The 22,327-nt window shown below is 32.1% G+C and overlaps 1 protein-coding gene across 5 annotated transcripts in view; it reads right to left on the bottom strand.

Annotated features, from left to right (window-relative positions):
• Window positions 1-1,280: 1,280 nt before the first annotated feature.
• The window catches only part of LOC124533970 (putative polypeptide N-acetylgalactosaminyltransferase 9), a 148,738-nt gene continuing 127,691 nt past the window's right edge, over window positions 1,281-22,327 (bottom strand). For 2 of the 5 annotated variants that reach the window (XM_047109538.1, XM_047109536.1), the window contains 11 exons: window positions 12,417-12,450; window positions 10,571-11,221; window positions 9,702-9,746; window positions 8,190-8,382; window positions 7,917-8,086; window positions 6,805-6,969; window positions 6,069-6,532; window positions 5,817-5,999; window positions 5,519-5,626; window positions 3,679-3,807; window positions 1,281-3,401 (listed from right to left, as the gene is read on the bottom strand). In XM_047109538.1, the coding sequence (XP_046965494.1) occupies window positions 3,240-3,401; window positions 3,679-3,807; window positions 5,519-5,626; window positions 5,817-5,999; window positions 6,069-6,532; window positions 6,805-6,969; window positions 7,917-8,086; window positions 8,190-8,382; window positions 9,702-9,746; window positions 10,571-10,805 (1,854 nt within the window). In that variant the 5' untranslated portion in view covers window positions 10,806-11,221; window positions 12,417-12,450 and the 3' untranslated portion in view covers window positions 1,281-3,239. Of the gene's footprint in view, window positions 3,402-3,678; window positions 3,808-4,864; window positions 4,970-5,518; window positions 5,627-5,816; window positions 6,000-6,068; window positions 6,533-6,804; window positions 6,970-7,916; window positions 8,087-8,189; window positions 8,383-9,701; window positions 9,747-10,570; window positions 11,222-12,416; window positions 12,451-22,327 lie in introns of all 5 variants that reach the window. The other 3 variants (XM_047109539.1, XM_047109537.1, XM_047109540.1) reach the window with 3 other exon arrangements.

Raw genomic sequence — 22,327 nt, forward strand, 5'->3', positions numbered from 1 at the left:
GAATTGCAGATATCGAGGATATGAAAGGATGAATTACGAAATGTGTGACATATGTTTACCTTAATAATATAAGTGAAATAAAATGAGCGCTATTTTAAACTAAATAATTATAAACTCCTATGCAAAATTATTTTAAAAAGGCACTTCTGATTTATTTAAGTTGTAGAAGGGATTCGATGCAATGAAATAAAATGAATATTATTTACTGATGTAAAAACATTCTAATTTCTTTTTATTTACATTTGTATGAAATGAGTTTATTTGACAAAATAGTAAGCTAAGTTCAATTGACTTTCTCCGTTATTTACTAATAGTTACAAACAATATAATAAAAAACCAGTACCGAGTGCAGGCCACGCTAGGCCACTGTCTGGAATAACTGCTACAATTCTTCGCGGCACGCTTTGGATGAGATTCTTTATGAGTTCTTGGGGAATATACTCCCATCTGGTCGCAAACGCTTTACGATTTTTATAGTTTAAGACTTTCATATTTACGTACAGAAAACTATTTTTTTTTTCAAATTAGTTTATTAGTATATCTTTGTTACTAATTTTATTTACTATAAGTAACGTGTAGTTAATTATATTGTAATGTATATAGTTCATTATCTTAAGTCCAAGTTAATAAATGTTCTATTTAAGTACTCTCGTGCAAGAATTTTTAAATAGTCCTTTTACAGGAATTCGTGAATTGATAAAACAACCATGAATTAATAAAAATGGACAACCCAAGATCCTATAAAAACTAAAATATATAAAAAACCGAATGCTATTTGCTTTTCAATTTTCTTTTCAATATTATATTCATGTATAAATTTATTATAGTTTATAGGCATAAATCCGTTACTTAATATACTGCAAAAAAGGGTAAATCCATTTTATTTTGGTCTCAGGTATAAGAAAATATAATTATAAATACAGATTTTTAAGCCAATATATAATATATCGGACATTATCGATGGGTCACCATTGTTAGCTTTTGAAAGGATTTTCTGCCTTTTCAAGTGAGGACTATTTTTAGTATAAATAGGTCATTGATTTACCATAATGTTTGTTTTGATTGTCAGCGTGTTCACCAAATTCCATATACAAACAGACATTATTATATTAATAACTGTGATTACATCAACAAAAGCCTGCTTTAATGCGTCGTTTACCTATTATGTGACATCATAAAAGATAAACGACGTTATTAAACTTCCATTGAATTGAGTAATTCAGATTTTTTTCCATATCAACATTCAGATCGAAAAAAACGTATTTCAATGAAACACCAAATTATAAATCCAACATAATGCTTTATTTTACAAATACTACTGTATCATCTAAAGTTACGCCATAATATTATACAAGAGACATCGCATTATATACAGAAATTTCAACGTTCAAATACAATAATTACGTAAAGATATAAGGCACATTTATAACATCTTAACCCAACAATAATTATCATCTACGTGTCTTTACATCGCATCTATTTTAGGACAAAAGAGTTGATTTAGTCAATTTTAGGATAATTGGAAACATTTCGTAATCGACTATCAAATTGTATTAACTCTAGTTACAGAAAAATATTTACAAAATTTTATTGATTATTACTACTAGTCAAATTTGTTGAACTCTTCAAAGTTACTAATGCGTTATGGGTTTAGTCATATCCTAAATACATAAAATTTGACAAGGGTTAAGAAAGTGGAAGTTTAACCGAAATAAATAAGTATGTAAATGAAATAAGTTCTAACGATTCTTATTGATGATATGTTAGGAAGACAAGAAGAAATACATAAGAAGAACGTAAACAGTAATTGTCAGACTTTAAAGTCAATACCTAAAATTAAAACATTATAAACATGAAAGAAAGCTAAAATCTTTAATAGTAGTACATCTATAATGATACTGGCACGTTTTATTTTAAATTCAACATTTTTTAGATTGATATGAATCATTGAAATTACGTCGACTTACATAAAATTTGAGAAAAATATTCTACGATATTTTTTTTGTTTGTAACACTATCTATACTATTTATACATTTAACTGGCAGTATTTTTCTACGCATAAAAATCCTTATAAAAATCACAAATGGGAATGTCGTGTAATTTTAACCTAATTTCATCAAAAATCCCTGCGAATTACAAGAAATTAAAATATTTTGATGGATTAATTATGGTCATATGCAAGTCCTGTTTTCAATTTATAGACATCTTGATATAGAATAAATTGACAAATTTGTAATTTAAACTAAAAAAAAAACTATATTAGTATGAATGAAACATAAAAGTTTTATATAAAAAAACAGTGTTAAAACACTAAGAGTTCTACAAGGATTACATTTAGGTCAACCTATATTTCTTTTATATGGATGTGTTAATAACATGGATTTTTGCTCAAAACCGGATATTACTTTGTCACAAATATAAAAACACATATTTAAAACTTCTCAATTAAAATAAGAACGAAAAAAATCAGTTCAAATGACTTATAATAAATTCGCTTAAAATTTGAAATTTTACAAAAATATTCACTTACTACGAACAGTAACTAAAATATTAGATATTATAACAATACCTACCTACATTTATTTCATAAATATTTTCACTAGATCCATCTTCTAGGACATCATTTACATCTAATACAAAATTTGAAGAAATCACAATAGCATCTTTCGAAGCGATACCGTCACTGACGCGATAAGTATCATTACAAGTATTCAAAAAATGTAATTCTATTATTTCATAATAATATGTAGCAAGATATGTACAGTAAATGTTTAAATCTATACCTATATTTAATACTTGACATACAATACTATCTTGTTTATTTTTTTATTAAAAATTAATAATCGTTATATAAAATAAAATTGTGAATTGTAAAATTAAAACGTAGACGAAAATTTTGGACTAAACTATTCATAAAAAAAATCGATGAAGAGGCGTAACAGTTTAATTTGAAAATCTCTGTACGATGCGTTATCAAAACTTTCATTCAAGAGATATTGATATAAATTCCGATTTCCTTAGGCCGAGTTAAGCTTCAAATTGAATGACTAATAAGCTATGTGAGTCCGGACATCACATTAAACTATAAAACGTTCTAATAGTTCGAGCACACCACTGAACTTCACGTATTCTAAAGCACGAAATGCGTCAAACACCACTTCAGTCACTTTAAGAATCTTGTCCATTTGAAAGTTTTTCGCTGTTTTTATATGAACAGCACTTCGTCGTAGGCCTCCGGCTACTCGGCCGTGAGCTCCGGACTGAGCCTGTCCGCGTTGAAGTTCTCCATGTTCCACATCTGCCTCGTTTCTGATTCATTGCACGTTTCCATTACTATTTTATCCTTGTTTCGTGATATCGCCATGCACTTTTCACTCGAACCGTGTTTTAGTAACTTTGTCTGTAATATCATATATAAAATTATTCGTAATATCATTGTCGTACTATAAGCTATTTAAATATACAAGATTTACTCTTAAAGTTATTTTTACGAAGTAATTATTACAACTAAGAGACATGTACATGTAATATTTATGCATAAATTTCTTTAAACTATTTGAGAACATATTACCAAATATAGAGAGAAATTAATAATGATATTATCATTAAATATTGATCCGACAATTATACACATATGAAATATGCATATGGATATGCAAACATAATATATTACTTACATTAGGGTCATACAGCCATAATTGATTACCCTTAGCTCCGTGACAAGGGTACAACACAACCTCGTGACCGGAATAGTCGAGGCAAGTTTCGTCACGACGAATCTCACCATTCTTTGAATACATCCAGTACTGAAAAATATTTTTAGAACATACTTTAACATAATCCACCCTAACGCAATGTAATCAGAATTTGTTAATTAAAATTTTTAATTAAAATATTAATGTTACCTACCCCAATACCACACCATATTATGTATAAATATACACATGATATGTATATAAATATAAAGCTGTCAAATGTTATTCATGAGTAAAAATAAACTAGAAATACTCTATTCATTATATTTCTAGAAGCCGTTTCATTTTCAAATATTAAGTTTGTTATTCTTGCTTTTTATTATAATGTAGTCAAAGCAGAGCTTATATTTTAATATAGTTAATAGCGAGAATCTTTAGCTTGGGATAAATGTTTATGTTTCATGCACTAGTTTAAATATTTATCGGATTTATAAAGTTTCAGAAATTTAATTTATATACAAAGTAAAATATTATATAAATTTATATAGTTGCCTTAAAATTTTGTATAATCAGATAATACATATGAGACTTCACCAGAAATATATAGGATTATGTAGGACGTCGATTACAAATAAATTTATCATACATATAATATAGTATTATAATCAAACATTTTATTATGACGTAAATAACTAAGCTTACATACTAATAAAATAAACGTAGCGGCAGTACCAAATTTGAAAGGATCATTTAGAATGTGTCACACGATGATTTATAAAATAAAGTACCGAATGAAAGTTCCCTCAGTCAATACGATCTCGTGCGTGACCAAACATGGCATGAAGATTAAAAACCTAAATTGTTAGAATTAACTGAATATACGACAAAAGCTATTACGTTCAGAGTGATCGTAACGTCCGCATTAGTACAGCATACAAATAAAAGGATATTCAAAACGTATGCGTGTGGAATGAATAACGAACGGCTCAGCCAGCACGCAATAGCTTTGTTGATTAGTATTGGCGATTTAATAGCGATATACAATTACAAGAGTTATTCCATAATTATATTCTATTTGCTACTAATGATGATGTACTCCAATAACCATTAAGAATTTAAAGCAAAAGCACAGAAAACAGTGATCCAGTGAAGGCATTCATTGACAAACCTGGTTGCCGTACTCGCCGTGGCAAGGCCATAGATTGACTGGCTTTTTCATATCTTCAGGTCCCGCGGCGGAGTCGACGCACATATCCGTTGATGGATTCGCGATCTAATGTCATCCACAGTTTTAAAAGGCGTGCCAAAGCAAGCGTGCTGGTAACATTATTACTTGAAGCGTTTCAATCAAATTCGATATTATTATGTTTGCTATTCTACAAGTAATAATGTTGTGATGAAGATGAGAATGATTATCGAAACAACAATGATCCACTTATTCATCATATTGGAATAAGTTTCAGTTTGTGCCATTTAGTTAACCCAAAACAAAACACGACAATCGCATTCCAATATCGGTACCTGTTTGCCACCACCACCGTGGCACGAGTGTAACATAATAGTTTCTACTTCTTCAACGGATTCCTCCACTGATTCACCGTCGAGACAATGAGGATGGCCGTTTGCTTCGTTACGAATCTAACAATCGACATAACAAAAACTAAGGAAATTTCATTCAGTGCCAGACCGTGCTAGAGAAACGTGCTTAAACATGCTAGGAAATCAGAGTGCAAAAGGGAGACAATCGGACGAAACAACATTGCTCGAATGACATTTCAACGTGGTACTGCCGCAACTGGTGCAATTTTAAACGACAAAACACCTGATTTCCTCCCTGCCGATGACACGGGTATAGTCCGACAGGCTTATGGTGATCCGACTTGCGCGTCGGCGAATCCAGACATGTTTTTTCGAAGGCGACATTTCGAATCTGTACAATTAACAATTTTGAAGGGCACAATATTTGTAAATGTATACAATAAAAACAGTTGCACTCTAGGTACTCTTACAATGCAGTAGTACTCAATCATATGTTGATGGTAGTAAGTCATTATAGTAAAAAAATCGAGGATGGAATATGGATAGAAACGATAGAAGTGTGTCTTCTGATTTATACAAACCTCGCCGTGGGCAACCGACTCTCCGGGGATGAACAGTTCTGGATAAATATTCTTCAAATACCATTCAAATGATTTACATCCCAGCTTTTGCCTCAATGATTTTCGACTAGAAATGTCACCGAAATCTCCTTTGTCGTTGCCGACACGTTGATAGTAGTACTTCGCATAATCGTCTAACCATACCTAAAATAGTAAGTTGTTATAACAATATGCAATTTTTTTTATTTTACTTGACTAAAAGTGGAGACATACCTCTGCTAATCTCACTGAATTTTTCTTGAGGACATTAACCCCAGTCCTCCACTTGTAGGGTGATCTCTTTCTGAATATATGCCCGACATGTGAGCAGGGCACTATTTCAAGGGTGCCACCACACATCCAAGTTTTGAAAGACAGCTCCAAGTTTTCGCCACCCCATATGTCGAATCCGCTATCATAGGTACCGAGTCTTTCGAAGAATTCTTTATCTATAGCAAAAAGACCACCGGCCATGGTTGGGGAGTATACAGGTTCAGCGGTGTGCTTATGTCTCGCTCGCTCCTTCGCTGGTACCGGGTGCCAATTGAACTGAAGATTCCAATCGAAACCACCGACATTGACTGATGATGAGTCTCTATAGTGGTACTCGAGAGTGTTATCGTCAATGACATCAATAACTGGACACACGACTGTCGTTTTATTACGAGCGATTCTATCGAGTAATGGTTCTAACCATCCTGCAAATAAATTGACTCGTTTTTAATTGGCCACTATAAAGCCATCAAACAATCCAGCCTTGTTATCAAACTAGTGTACAGACAAATATTTGATGACTTTTAGATTGATAAACAAAAATATTACAGAATTTCGAGTACTATATTTTATTATCATTCAAAATTATAAAATGTTGAGTAAATAAAAAACAAAATTCTACGAAAACACGTACTTAAATCTTATTCGTGTTTAAGATTCGCATATAAAATGTCGATATCATTAAAATTCCACTCACCCTCCGTGCACTCGCAGTGGCTGTCGAGGTACGTTAGAACAGGCGCGGTGACATATCGAGCTCCCAGAAGTCTGGCTCTAATAAGGCCTTCGCGTCGAGTTGCACGAACTATCCTCACTTTAGGAAGTGACGACATATAATCGTCTAGCTGTTGCATCAAGTGCGCTAAAACAAAAACTCTTTATTTAAACGAAAACACAGGGATAAGAACAGGCTCGTCACTTTAAGATCTACTTTCGTGTAGCTCAGTATGAGCGATAATAATCTGCTTTACCGATAGAAAATAACATATTGCGTTGCAATGATTTGATGTATAGATTCAAAAGGTACTAAGAGTTTAAGACTTGATAAAAGAATGAATTTGAAAACTGAAAGGTTTTCTTTCTCTGACTGTACACAAAGTGCTCTCTTGAAACTGCTTATCAAATTAAATAACACATCATATATTAAAGGCGTTTTTAAAATAGATTTATGGAACATACATTTACCATGAAGCCTTAATTCTCAGATATGGTTGGCTTTATATATTTATTGATTGCGAGTTGGTGACCCAGTATTGATAAACAAATTAATGCTACCCATGGAATGCTCCAATCGCTGCCTTTGACGAACTTTCCGAAAATATTTCTATTTTCCTGCTCGGCGTCACATAGTGCTTAATGATTATTATTTTTTTCCCATTACACATATATGAAAATGTAAAGTAAATAACGTCTATTTTTAAAACGACTTGACCGATCAAGATAATCGTGTTATTTTAAAATATTGCATAATTACTGATTCCAATAATCATTCAACATTTTGGAACAATAATAGCCACTGTCCTAACTCGGTCAGGTACAATCCAATGAAACGTATTTTAATGAAACATGTCATTCCATTTGCCTAAACAAATATAACGATGCTCCAAAATGCAACATTCAATATATTATTGTATATTTTAGTGGTATGGAGAATTCCAGAAATTAATTTCCATTTAAAATTAAAATAGATTTTTTCTAAATTCCAACTCCGTACTTATTATCTTCTCTTAAAACTTATTAATATTTAATACATTCACACAAACAAAATATTCAACTAGTTTATACAAGGAAAAAAGGTAGAGTACTTACGCATATCTGAAAAATCATCGACGAGTACAATTTCCTTAATCAAATGAGCTGGTGATCTGTCAATGACCGAATGAACGGTTCGAAGTAACACCGACCAAGCTTCATTGTGGAAGCATATGACTACCGACGTCTGTGGAAGATCTTCCAAATAGCGTCCAGGTTGCTTGCACCTATTGAAGATAAATCAGGCAATATAAAACCAAAATACTCGTCCAAAATGAAATGAAAACAATTCATATCTTGTTTGCGTCTGACATCGGATTCACATCTTACCATTCATCCCTGGGGTCGGGTAACTTCCGCCTAATCGATATCAAGTCGCTCACGTACTGATTGAAAGCGTTCTTTTTCCAACCCTCCGATACCGCCAGCTTCGCATCGTCGCTCATATTCGTCGGCAAAACGACCGGTTTGCCGAGTTCGCCCGGTGCGTTGTCCGAACCGGGGGCGGCAATTACGCCGAGCCCTGCAGGATAGAATCGATTAATAAGTCTTTTTGCTTGTTTACGTTTGGCGTCGTTGATAGATTCTACTAGATTAATGCGACTGAAAGTGATTTTTTTTTTCAATTTAAAAAAAAAGTGTTATTATTTCTATCGATTACTGTCCCCGTTTTACTCTTTTTATAACATAACTAAAATTATAAATTGCATTATTTATATGCCTAGACAGAAAATGGGAATTGAGATCGCATCGAAAAAAAATAATAGCCAACAATTGGACACTAAGTTCACAACACTAGTAAAATAATATTGTGTTTGGCGAGTGTCAAGCTAAGCGGTCACGATGATACTTGATCTTCTAGTTTTATCTTCATTGTGACAAGCTTACTGATTTATATTGCCGAGAACACGTAATACTATCTAGATCTCAATCGGACATCAAGCGTAGGCATGTCACATCCGGCGAGTGTAAAATATTTCACTATCCCAATGTTAAAAATAGCAACCCTTCAAGTGGTGAGAATTTATGTTATTAAAGCTGCTTTGCTTTCCCAATAAATTACGAGTGTCGCTTATACGGGTATAAATACTATTTTATTATTCATCCATATATCCAGTAAATGATAAGAAATAAAAGTGACAAAAATGAAATAACTATTATAGAAAAAAAACTGATAATTAATTAGAGTCGCATATATTTTTTATTGGGCTTTGGCGAGATACAAAACGTGCAATATAATTTATAAAAATTTATTACAAATAAGTTTGCGGGCGGCCAACCTTTGGATCTAAGATTTCATATTCATTGTGAGGATAGTAATTATGTTCTTTACTTTAATGACACAGGTTGACAGACCTTACTTATCACCCTTGCACTGCCAACTTTGGGAGCCAAGATGTTATGTGCCTTGTGCTTAATCTAGCTCGCTCATCCTTCAAACCGGAACACAATACTAATGAGCATTGCTGCTTGGCTGTAGAATATATGATGAGTGGGCGGTATCCACCTAGATGGACTTGCACAAAACCCTACCCAGTAAAACCTAGCTTCTAAACTAGCTTTAACAATTTATTTAGTTTACTCTCAATAAGATGATATGCCAAAATGATATGACTTACACGATATTTCCAAGACAAAACATTTAAACAAGAATTAGCCACATTGTAGGTGATGGCATGATTTGAAATAGCTACCAAAATAATTAAACTATGCGTATATTATTTTTTAATAATATTACCATTATTATATAATTTAAAAAAGAAAATTATTTACAAATAATTTACAATCACAAATATAAATAGCGTAATATGTACAAAGAAAGCATAAAGCAATTAGTATTACCTTCTTTGCCTGCGATCCGACCCATCCAGTCGACTCGCGTCGGTGCTGTAGTTGATAAAGGAATATTATCATGCATTATCTACATGGACCAAAACAACGTATATGCTGGACATCTGCCACAACACCTCTACAATATCCTATTTCACAATCATCGTTTATAGCATCTAATTTAAAGAGGTCGATATGACGCTTCCAGCATATTTATTCATTGTATAAATTAGGGAAATCTGATTTAAAAAAAAAAAGAATTCTGATTCTAAATTCAAAAAGAAACTTAATTTAAAAGCAGTAATAATGTTTAAGTGATCGTTCTTGTAAAGGAAACCGAATTAGTGCAAATAAGAAATACGAAATTCCGAGAGGCAGTGAAATAGTACAAAGCTCTTGGGATAGTTTCGTTTTACATTCATTCGACTCTGTAACGTCTTCCCTCATTACCATTTCTATTGCGTGGGCAAGCGGAGAGACAATCGCAGCAAGTTCAGTTTCTAAGGAACTCGGGACAATACTAGCGAGAGAACTAATGGACTCGTGATTTAGAGCGGTCATAAAATCGTGATAGACGATAAAGCTTAGCGAGATGGCACAGGAGGTGAAATTTATAGTAATTAAATAAATTCAAACATAAAATATCGTATTGCTTTTAGTCATTAAATATTATCACATGAAATGTTATTAAATAAACAGGTGATCTGATTGACGACACATGCTCTTAAAACTGTGAGAGAAACAATTAGTGAGACGTCAACAAATAGTGATTAGTTAATTATTATCGAATGTTTCGGATGTGTTATTTCAAATAGTTCACCAAGTGTTACCTACACCACAAAGCTCGTGCAATTTATAATTAGTTTTTGCAAAATGCTTACCGTCGGATAAGTTGTTGCCATACGACTCGCTTTTCTTTTTCGTCGACGTAGGCTTGGCCATTTTAAGCGGTTTCGCCTCTGGATCTTCATATTCGATCGGCGGAGCACCGATAGCGTTCCTCGTGCCACCGTTTGTGGTTAGTAACGCAACCATAAACCACAAGGCTGTCAGAATCAGAACAGCTTTCAATATCAACGTCCTTCTTCTTAAAAAAAACATGGTGTAGTATTTCATCTTATGTCTCTCTAGCGTTTATATCATCAATAACTTTTCTTTTTATTATTTCTAAAATATTTATTTTTACTTTATTTTTAATATAGATACAATCTAAGTTTATGATAGAAAATAGTTTACGTAAAATTTGAGCAAAATTTTTAACACTATCTATAATCACATATAGGTGACTAGCATCAATTGATGAGATATGTTTGACATTGGCTTGTCGGTGATATAGTTCAGGATATGTCCTACGATACGGAGATATGTTGTATCAATTAAATCTTTCTACATGCTAAAGCATAATCAGCAGCCTAAAGGCTATAAGTCTTCCTTCAGGTAGCCCTGACGAACGTGTTTCTTTCTAGTTTTCTGTGTCATTTCTGAAACTTTTTATGCTTCAATTCTTCGTTCACCATGGTGGTGGATTGATTCTGTAAAAAAAGAAAAACACATTCAAATAACTCAGTACGATACAGAGGAAGTTACAATAAAACGAATAAATCTAAGAATTATAGGTTTAAGGTTCTATAGAAGTGGCGATTACTCTATATAAATGGAAATCTATTTAAATGAAACCTCTTTAATAAATAATCATTAAAAACAACCCTCAATCAATGAAGGAATACGTCGAATAACACGTAACACTTCTTCTTTTTTGAAGTGAAATTGGAATTCTACTAAAACTACACGATTCCTATAATAGCACGTATTCAATTACATAATATTATTCTTAGTTTTGCAAAACATAATAGATGTTATCAATTTCACTGAATTTTCATTTGAAATATGAATATTATAAATATTTTTTTCATTTTACATTCAAATATTTATCTTACGTGAAATCACGTTTCGCATTTTAAGTATACAATAAGCCCTTATCATTTCATTCACGTCGTAGGAAATTGTTTAAACAATCTCAAATATTTTGGTAGTTTTGAATAAATTTATACATTTATTATATATATTCATTAAATTTAATAGACTATGATAATATAGCACACTGAAGTTAATTTATAAACATAAAATTTATGTTTATATTTCTCACAACATAAATTTCTACTCTTATATTTATCAGCATAATAATAAAATGGACAGTGTTTTAGATAAAATAATATCAACAAATTATATAATTGGCGATTTAAATATTTTGTTAAGTGAAGCTTATGCGATGAATTTTATTATCTTAGTCACATTTTACCATTATCGCAAACAGATATACAATGTTCATTCACTTATTCATAAAGTTTGCTTAAGCAATTCAATGGTGGAATTTAACCTACCTGATGGAAAGATGGATAAATCTTTGAGAAATCAATATAAATTAGTAATTAAAAAAAATAATGTAACTACAGGCACAAGGGACATAGCCTCTTAGTTGCCAAGATTGGTGGCATCATTGTCTATGGGTGAAAGTGACCACTTACCATGAGGTGGCCCATATCCTCGTCCGCCAAGCTATTCCATAAAAAAAAAATTAAAATCAATTAACACACAGACCAAGAGTCAACTTATTCTATTTTAATCTTATACTTCAGGTAAATATTTATCTTAACAATAAATATGTATATATCTAAAAAATTAAAATTCTAAAGATTGATTGTTTAGAATGCGCATAATATAACTTACAATACGTGCAAGACGAGTGACTTCAATGAAGAATCTGTAACAAAGAGAAGAAAACCTTGAGTATCACGTATGTAGAGCCTAAGGGGCAATAAATTTGATCGAATCTATACCGTATCGATTAAAACGTAAATAGCGTTTTACCGTAGAACCGAATGACCCGTTTACAGATTAAAACGTTTAAACCCTTCGCGTAACGCCCTTCACAGCTGTGGAAATGAGTAAACAATTTTATCAAGTTCATAAATACTTGATTTTGCCGGATATATTCAGCGAATTCAAGGTATATAGTATATAGATAAATACAGCAATGTAGAACATTGCCTGTAACTTATTCTACTTAATAAAAAAAATATGAGTTTGCCCTTTATGCATTCCCAAGCCATTTATTCGATTATAATGAAACTTTTGTGAAATGGTCTGGGTATGATCCAAAAAGAGTCAAAAAACTGGACCCTATGAATAGTTAGATAAGCGTTAATATATATAACTAATTTCATTAATAATAAAATCAATCAATAAAAACAATACGAAGAGAACTAAAAAAGGCACAAGCGTAAGTAAATGACAAAATATATAAAAATAAAAAATGTGTTGTGGACACCGGTTTTCATGGGCACGCCACGCCGAGGGGTTCGATTCCCGGCCGAGTCGATGTAGATTATAATTAGTTTTCTATGTTGTCTCGGGTCTGGGTGTTTGTGGTACCATCGTTACTTCTGATTTTTCATAACACAAGTGCTTTAGCTACTTACATTGGGATGAGAGTAATGTATGTGATGTTGTGTCATATTAAAAAAAAAAAAAACAAAATTGTTCAACTAAACAAGTTATATATTTTATGTTCGGCTTTCAATGTAAATATTCTAAATCTTATTCTACACTTGCCAAGTCAGGATTGGTATATACTTAAAATATAATAATAAAACAATCGTTAACTTTTAGTATAGTAAAACCAGATAAATTTAATAAAGAATCGCAGGCAGCTTCGTTTTATTTAATTGTCACAAAATATTAATCCGTATCAAAAAAAAAGGAAATATTAAATTTTTTTGGTGTAAAAGTTTCATATGGATAAAAAATGCCTTTTAAACTTTCCAATTCGAACCAGTTAAAAATATTACGAGATATTTAAATAAACGCGTGAAAAGGTACGTTGTGTATTTTGCACAATGCATTAACAAATTACTGGCGAATAGTTCGGTAGCGAATGGTAAAAAATCCTTCTTTACCCGTTTCACATCGGGATGGATAGCTAGGATAATTCTTAAAAATATATGGTACCATTGATACATTTCTGAGCACCTTGGGTGGATCGCATTCCATATTATAAGTAAATTATTTAATGATGGATAACCACCATGGTCGAGTAGTGTGTACACCGGTTTTTATGGATACGCGACTCCAAGGTCCAGGGTTGGATTGTTGGATTCCTGGCCGAGTCGTCATAGAATAAGTTCATACTTTTCTATGTTGTCTTGGATCGGAGTGTTTGTGGTAACGCCATTTCTCATTTTTAATAACACAAGAGCTTTAGCTTCTTAGAGCTTAGTACATTGAGATCAGACTAATGTACATATGTGATGTTGTCCAATATATTGTCCAATATTTTTTAAACGACCAATGAGTCTTATTAATAGTTATTGTAAAATACAAACCATAAAACCAGACCAGAGATGTAATGGACGTTATCGTCAGAAAATGCGAAAGGGGAGAGAGAACAATAAATATCAAAGCAAACACAAGTAAGGACGTGCTTGGCCTCACAATGACTGCTGGCGGTTGAAAAAGAAGAACCAACGATCAGACTTGGGACAGAGTGACGTAAGAGTGTCTTATGTTTAATTGTTAACGTACCGAGGCTAACAGCAAAAACTTAGAAAAGCTTAGGATTAGCCCTGGAAGCAACGAATCAGATGTATCTTTGCCCAATTGATGAAAATTCACAAGATTAATTTTTAACGATAAAAAGGCTACTGACAAATTCATTACCTCAGATGATATAACGTAAAAGTTTTCTGAAATCGGTAATATCTTTTTAATTCAATGATAATGCATACATATTTAATAAAGATCTTTGCAAAAGTTTAATTCAATTCGAAAACAAGAAAAATACCAAATTACTCCTCGGTGAATTCATTTAAAATTTATCCGCAGCAGAAGTTAATGCACAATGAAGTTGGAATAAACTTCGGTCTCTTGATATTATTGTTGTGAAGTACACTTCCATTACTGCTTCGAAACTGCAGTAAGTGGAAATGTATTACTATTTATAAAATACTAGTTAACACACCGTAAAACGTTTGCACTTCATTGAAACTTTCTGAATTAAAAACTGAGGCATAGACGAAAGACCTGGACATATGACAATCAATGTGTTCGGAAAAAAAGGAGAAATTGAAGAAGTATCTAAATGCATTATTTATTAATAAAAACGTAATGTGAATCAAAGCAGGACATATATTTCTAGGCTTCAATTAATTTCGTACTTCTTCTCCTGTTCTTTGTGATTGAATTTAATCTTTTAACGAACCGTGCCTTGATATCCCAATGAGAGAATCTTAAGCGTAACATTTAGGTTGAGGTAGAGAATATTTAAGAACAACTAAAATAATAGTATCCGAATACTATTCGGCCATCTCTTGCCAAGAGCATTAAGAATGAGGTATACAAAATGCCGTTTGACGTCATTCTCGGTAACGGCGAAACTTAAGTTGTTACGTTCCTGGATCCCGCAATCACTCCAGCTCATCATGCTACACGAGAACACAGCATTACAAAGCATTAGTTTTTAGTGGTAGGATAATTGCCGAGTGTTAGGTAACTCCCGGCATAAATGCCTTAACTTTGTAAATTCTGATGATATAATATGAAAAAATTGAAAGCGATAAAGACACAAAACGAATATATACCTACGCATAGGTATTTGAATTTTTAAATAAAAATGTGTACGTTTAAGTTTAGTTCCCCTATAACAACACAAAACAAATAAACATACTGATATAACATTAAATTCTTAACAGTGAAATTTCAGACGAATTTAGAACAATACGCTACGTTGAAAGTTATAAAAGATCTTTTCATAAATGCCTTTCATAAGTTATTCAATATCTTACACGTATGTCTTGATTAGACATTTGTTTACCTTAAATTTTCTTAAAGTATTGTATTATAAATTTATTATGTTACAGTATTATAATTTTATCTAATATATAAAAGATAAACAATTGCCTTCAATCAAAGCAAATCAAGACTCTCAAATTTGAGTGCTCTATTGTATTATGGCAGTTTGATAAGAAAATCGAGATGGCAGTAGGTAGGAAACGAGAAAATCTTAATAAACGATTTTGTGTTCAATACACTATTGCTTTTTTATATTTTTACAATAAACCTCGGGAAGAATAAAACCATGAGGATGCCTTTGTTCATCGAATTAAGACTTCTCCTTAATAGTAGAAACATATACCGGCTATATGTAAATTTACATGTGCATGCATGTGTTGGTGCGAATTAGTGACTTAATTCTAAATAGCATCAAAGATTGTGTTACCATTTTAATCCTAAAATACTCATCGCTATTTAGCTGTTAAGCTGCAATTTGATACAACTCCTCAGGTCATTAACTACAAATGGTAAACTAGATCTTCTTAATAAAAAAAGCAGTCGTCAAATTTTGATGATACTTTGGCGAAGTGTTTATGACAGCAGAGTTCCTAACCCAAAAACAGGAATATATTCATTAGTATTTTTGTCATTCCATATAAACGTTATTGTACCTAATTCCGATACGAATAGGTTATAATAAAAACGATCAGAAAAAGGAATCGTAATAAATATCGCCTCATACTAAATGATATGATCGAATAATTCAAAATTCTTATCGATATATCAGAACAGCTCAATGCTCATTGGTCGATTGTACCTGGTTTAATGTTGGTCATCTGTAACAGCACACCCGCAGAATCCCCGGTAATTGGGCGTGCGGGGTCGGAATCGTGTAATTCCATTAGTTCGATACCTAAGAGCTATCGATTCCCTGACTAGTAATCCGATTAATTATTTCATTGTCAACTCTGTACACAATTTATTATGAGACAGTTATATTGAAACGATATTAATTTTCTTTTTATTTGTATCTCTTACTATAATATATTACAAAATCATCATAAATGGATATTCTCAGTATAGTATCTAATGTGTTTATGGTAACTATATTCGTAGCTTATAGTTAACAGAAACACATTAGAATCATCACATAGTATAAAACAAAGTCGCTTACCGCTGTCTCTCTCTATGTATGCTTATATCTTTAAAATTTCGCAACGGATTGTGATGTGTTTTTTAATAGATAAAGTGATTCGAGAGGAATGGTTATGTATATATTACATGGACAATATAATAAAGAAAAACTGATAATTTTAGACGACTCTAATGTGATGTTATTAGAATTTTTTTATAATTTATGTAGTATATTTAGTATCCGTAATGCACCTGTGCGACGCCGGACCGAGTCGCTACTAAAAAATAAAACAGACAAACTACAGGTTGCGGTCGGGGCAATAGCTCATTTCGCGTTTAAAAATCCTTTCACATAAAGAAATAAATTGCAATAAAGTTCTTGTAACCTAAGCCGCACAGCACAGATAATATATCGCACACACAAACTAGAATGCGAACTGCAAGGTAAAACGAAAGGTCGCTGACCGCCCCGCTTCCCTCCCCCCGAGAATTCTGCTAATGACATTTGTGAGGTATTAAACCCGTCCTTGCATGATACAAATGCAATGACTTTTTGCAACACTTTTTATGAACTTCTATACACCTATCATTTGAAAATATATTTCGAGAATGCCAGGCGTGTAGTTTCCACTACGCTATTTTAAAAGTCGATTTAAATAGAATTGTGTAATATTTGCATATTTCACGCGAAGTTCCCTTTTGTTTTAAAACGATGTAATATATATTTTTTAAATAGAAACGCACACTATCTTGATAGTCGTCTGATAGTAATTTACGATGCAAAATATATTATTGTTATTGTATATTTATATAAATATTGACCAATGTATATATAAGTACTAATAAAACCTGGTAGACGTGATAGGGTCTTTAAAAATGTATGTATTTATTTTTTATGGCAGGTGTGGTAAACGAGCAGGAGGCTCACCTGATGTAACACCTGGAGGTAGATTGCCTTACATAGATTGTAAAATTAGACGATATAAGTTAATATACAGCAACACCCAGTGTCAAATCATAAAGTAGGAAAATATTCTCTATGAGAAGCGATATAATAATTTGTAGCAAATTTTGTGACCTAACGGTAAAACGGTGACTTGTATCAATCTTATACAAGTAATATTATTGAACACAAAAGAAAATACGATGAATGTTCCCACTGTATTTAATCAGTAAACGCTTTTATCAATTATATTAATAGCTCTTTCATTAGATAATTATAGGATCGACTGAATGATAGCTAATAAGTCAATAATAATCTCAGTCGCGCATTGAATGGCGTGAACGCACGCCATGATCAATTAACGACTGATTAATGCAATTGAAATAGGAACATTAATTCGATTATAATACAAATAGAGCTCCATATAATATTGTTAGCTTTAGAAAGTTAGTTTCAATAACTAAACGTGCTAATTAAGCTACGAACGCTAATTCGTTAACTTGTGACGTATGTATTTATATCTATATTCTATATTAAATATTAAAAATGGGAAAGTAACTCTGGCTGTCTGTCTGTTGTTCTATCACTACCAAACCAATGAAATGAATTTGATGAAATTTGGTATGAAGTTAACTCGAACTCCAACGAATAATAACAACGGCTAATTTTTCCTAACACGTGACAACCAACCCCGAAAAGGCGAGCGAAGCCCCGGGACACAACTAGTATTTTATAAACACGAAAATAATGCTGAGTGTTATGAAAGTAGCAATAGCAATTTTTTCACGCTGTAAAGCGATTGAAGCGCTTACTAAGCGATACATAAAACGAATAAAAGTTACATGTATATCAGAGAAATATATATTAGACTGCTACTTGCTTTTTCCTTCAAGCAAGAGCAACCCAGGGGACATAGCATCTAAGACCCATGTTTGGAAGCGCATTTTCGATGTAAATAATAGTTTATACTTGTATTTTTTTTTATAAAGTCGATGGGCGGTAGGGGCCACTTAGGTACCATCCGGTGGCCTATTTACTCGACTCGAAGAGAAAAAAAAAGAAAAATACTTGTTATACCAACATCGTATGAAAGCAATTACTGTGTGATGTGTAATCATAAAATAATTTCATCGCAATGAAAACATAAACTCGTAAGTGAACGCCTGCGGCAGATTTTTACAAGAATCTCGATGGTTATGTGGCCATAAACTAAAAATATTACGTAGCTAATAAATGTCCTGCAGAGAACTGGCTTTGACGCGACTTAAATTACTTGGCTTCCAGCTCTTTTCATTTGCAAACTTAATATCGAGTCGACGAATAATAAAAAATGGTTCAAGCTTTGTTTGCTGCACAAAAGTGCTATGTGACAGGCGTGGTATACGTTTTCATATCAGCACTTTCACTCGAAAAATCTTCTGACGATCTTCAGATGAATATTACTCTATGGAGTTTTCAATATGTGACTTCTACACGGCTTATTAAAAAGTTAATCTATTTTATTTTAAATATTAGGCTATCTTAATACTGCCTTGAAATTAAGCTATGATTGGAAATTACGAAGTTACTAAAGAACTAACTATGGACATGATTGTCTTTCGTTGAGCAATAATATTAATACAATCATGTATGATATTTTAAATTAATGACTTATGTGAATCACTGCTGTGATACGGATTGCTGGACTTTCAAGTACTTAAATACAATACAATAGTTGTATAAACATCAGGTTCAGCCTGGTCAGCTACAAAATTACATTACCAGGCTGTTACTACTAATAATACTTTCGCATTTAGCGAAAGTAATTCTATCTTTCTGTCTGTTTCTCTTTCCCAGCCATTGCACACGATTTGATGACATTCTCCATGAAGTGACCTTGAACTCCAATGAAGGAGACACTCCTATAGGCTCTTGTTGCATGCCTTATACATAACGCAAATACGGGTTATATATACCTATGATATTTATAGTTTACAATGTAAATAATATAAGAAAACAACGACATGTTTGAATCAACCTGGAGACGATCGTTTCATTCCCAAGATTAGTCATCATCTATACAACTACATCAATACACGAACTAACAATCCGACTTCAAAATTGTATAATTTCGTTGCAAATATAATGCGAATGCATTAAAAAAAAAAACACAATCGCAATCACATAAAACCGTGGTATTTATACAGCGTGCTTAAAACGCCATCATTGACTGGATTGAATCGTTTAATGAGACCACAACTTTGCTTCGGCGTATCGCTGCTCATTCGCAGTGCTTAATTGAGCCGACACTAAATGAAAGGGGTTTATACACACATTACATCCGATGCGGTCGTAGATAAATTGAGATACATCAGTTATATGTTTTGGTACATTGTTTTTCATTATCATTATAATATAACACGTATTATATCAAACAACTCGAAACGGAGCGTAGCGAAATAAGCTCTAAATCCTCCTAATTGCAGGTTAGGAGGATTATTTATGATGTTATTACACTAATTCTCTTTTATAATAATGAATAAGACTAACTAAATTCTTAGTTTAATATTAAAATTATTATAAAAGATACACTTTAATGTTTACTTTTATAATCATTTATACGAATTTTAGTTCTAAAGATATTTAGATCAAATATTTTGCTAGATGAGTATATCTTATTATAAAAATATTACATTTTCTATATATAGACGCAGCCCTTGCAACGTCAGTAATTAATATCGTCATTGGAAGCAGAGACCGGTATTGTTTTCAAGGCATAATTGTGTATCATAATATTTCATCCGCCTTGGTAATTACGTAATAAAATTTTACTTCCACGATGGTATTTTTATTACTTTTTGAATCCTTTACGTGCTTTAGTTTTTACGTGCTAGACAGTTCGCAAGGATTTTTTAAGTTACTCTTCTTCCTTCTTTCCTCTTCTTCTCTGTATACAAAGTTACTGCTCGTGCCTAAGCATTGGGTGATCATTGAAATGAATATGAAATTCATTCATTGCAACCCATATTACTTTTTTCAATTCTTATTATTGTTGTCGCTTGATATTAAAAAATAATGAATAATTATATTTTAAATTATATAATATCTCGACAGTGACGTAATACTGTGCTTAATATATAACCTGAACTTCTGTCTAGATCTATATAGGTAATAACTTCTGTTGCTTTGCATTCTGTGTATCTATCTTTTATTTTACCTGGACAAAGTGGCGGGGCGCTCGTTGATCTAAATAGTTTTATAGACAGATAAAGAAAAGTGTCCAGTTACTCGTTATTATATACAGTCCGTTTTACTCTAAGCAATGTTAAATAAAAGTCACTGCGCATAAATTCTCACCATATGAATAAAAAAACATGCCTCCTCAATTCTATTTAAAGATATAAGACCAAGTTTATGGATCGGAATTTACCTCACACACAACTTTATGATGATATAAATATACATTCCTACATAAGACATAAGGGATATTTTACCATGATAGCCATTGCTTGTTACTTAGGTCATTGTGTTTTATCACTTAGATTTATTATTTTTGAATGCTTGGTTTGACTGCATTTGATAATAAAGTTTAAATTGCATATAAATTTTAATTTTTTGTTCAGTCAAAAGGTAAAAAGCTTTAGTTATTCAGTTTAGTTCGCGTTTTACTAAAATCCATAGTGATTTTCAAGTATCGCGAGATCAGACAGACTAATTAACGAAAAAAAGTGTTTCTAGCTTAAACCAATTACTGCCCGCCATAGATCACTCTTTTAAATTAACGTACCTTATATAATCCTAATGGATTAAATAAGGTCCCACTTGTATGAATGTACTAAATTTATTATGCTTACAATATACATTTATAAATATATAAACAAATATAAATAAGTATAATAATATAAACAAGTCTTATGTCTCTAGAGATATCTTTGTTTAAGTATGTGTGAGCAAATACAAGTGCACTTTCTATTGTTCTTCTCTTAGGGTCTGGAGGGGTACCATCTAACCAAAAAGAGATAAGGCGCAGGCAGGACTGGTCTTTGTTCGTGCTCATCGGGGCACGGGATAGAACTTGCCAACTTCCCGACCTCCGAGAATCCCTCCTCATAGAACTCGATTACTTTTTATTATTATGACCTACTATATAAAATTATATATCATATTCAAGATTTCAATGTTATTGGTAAATAAATGGAATGATGTAAGCTTTTTAAGGTAAAAGATGAGATCATCTTCGATCAATGATTAACAACATGCATTATTGAGATTTGTAGCAGTTTTTAACCTTGACGTCACAGATAGAAAAAAAAAATTAAGTAGTAGGAAATAAATCTTAATTGATCGCAAAAAAACACGAATATAGCACTTATTTCGAATAATAATTATATAAGGCCAATGTTTAAGCTTATTAAGCCTCGAAATAATACAATTTAGCCTTTATAATAATTATATATCGAAAAATTACGAAACAGGATCTACGTTTACTCATTATTGATAAATCAAGTTTTATTGTAAGTAGTTACACAGTAATACCTGTCTTTCTATCATCAATTGATTAACAGATGTAAGAAAAGGATAGAATGGTAGAAGGGAAGGATGAAAGGCCACGTAACAATACAGCCACATATGAGATTAAAATAAGGCTTAAAATATTTATTTTTTTTGATTCTTTGTCGCAATTTAAATGATAAAATATGTAAGTTATATGGGAACATAACAGTCCGAATGCACATAGTTGCAATGTATGCAG

Source organism: Vanessa cardui, chromosome 12 (assembly GCF_905220365.1).
Source record: "Vanessa cardui chromosome 12, ilVanCard2.1, whole genome shotgun sequence".
In the NCBI taxonomy this organism is placed as follows: Eukaryota; Metazoa; Arthropoda; class Insecta; order Lepidoptera; family Nymphalidae; genus Vanessa; species Vanessa cardui.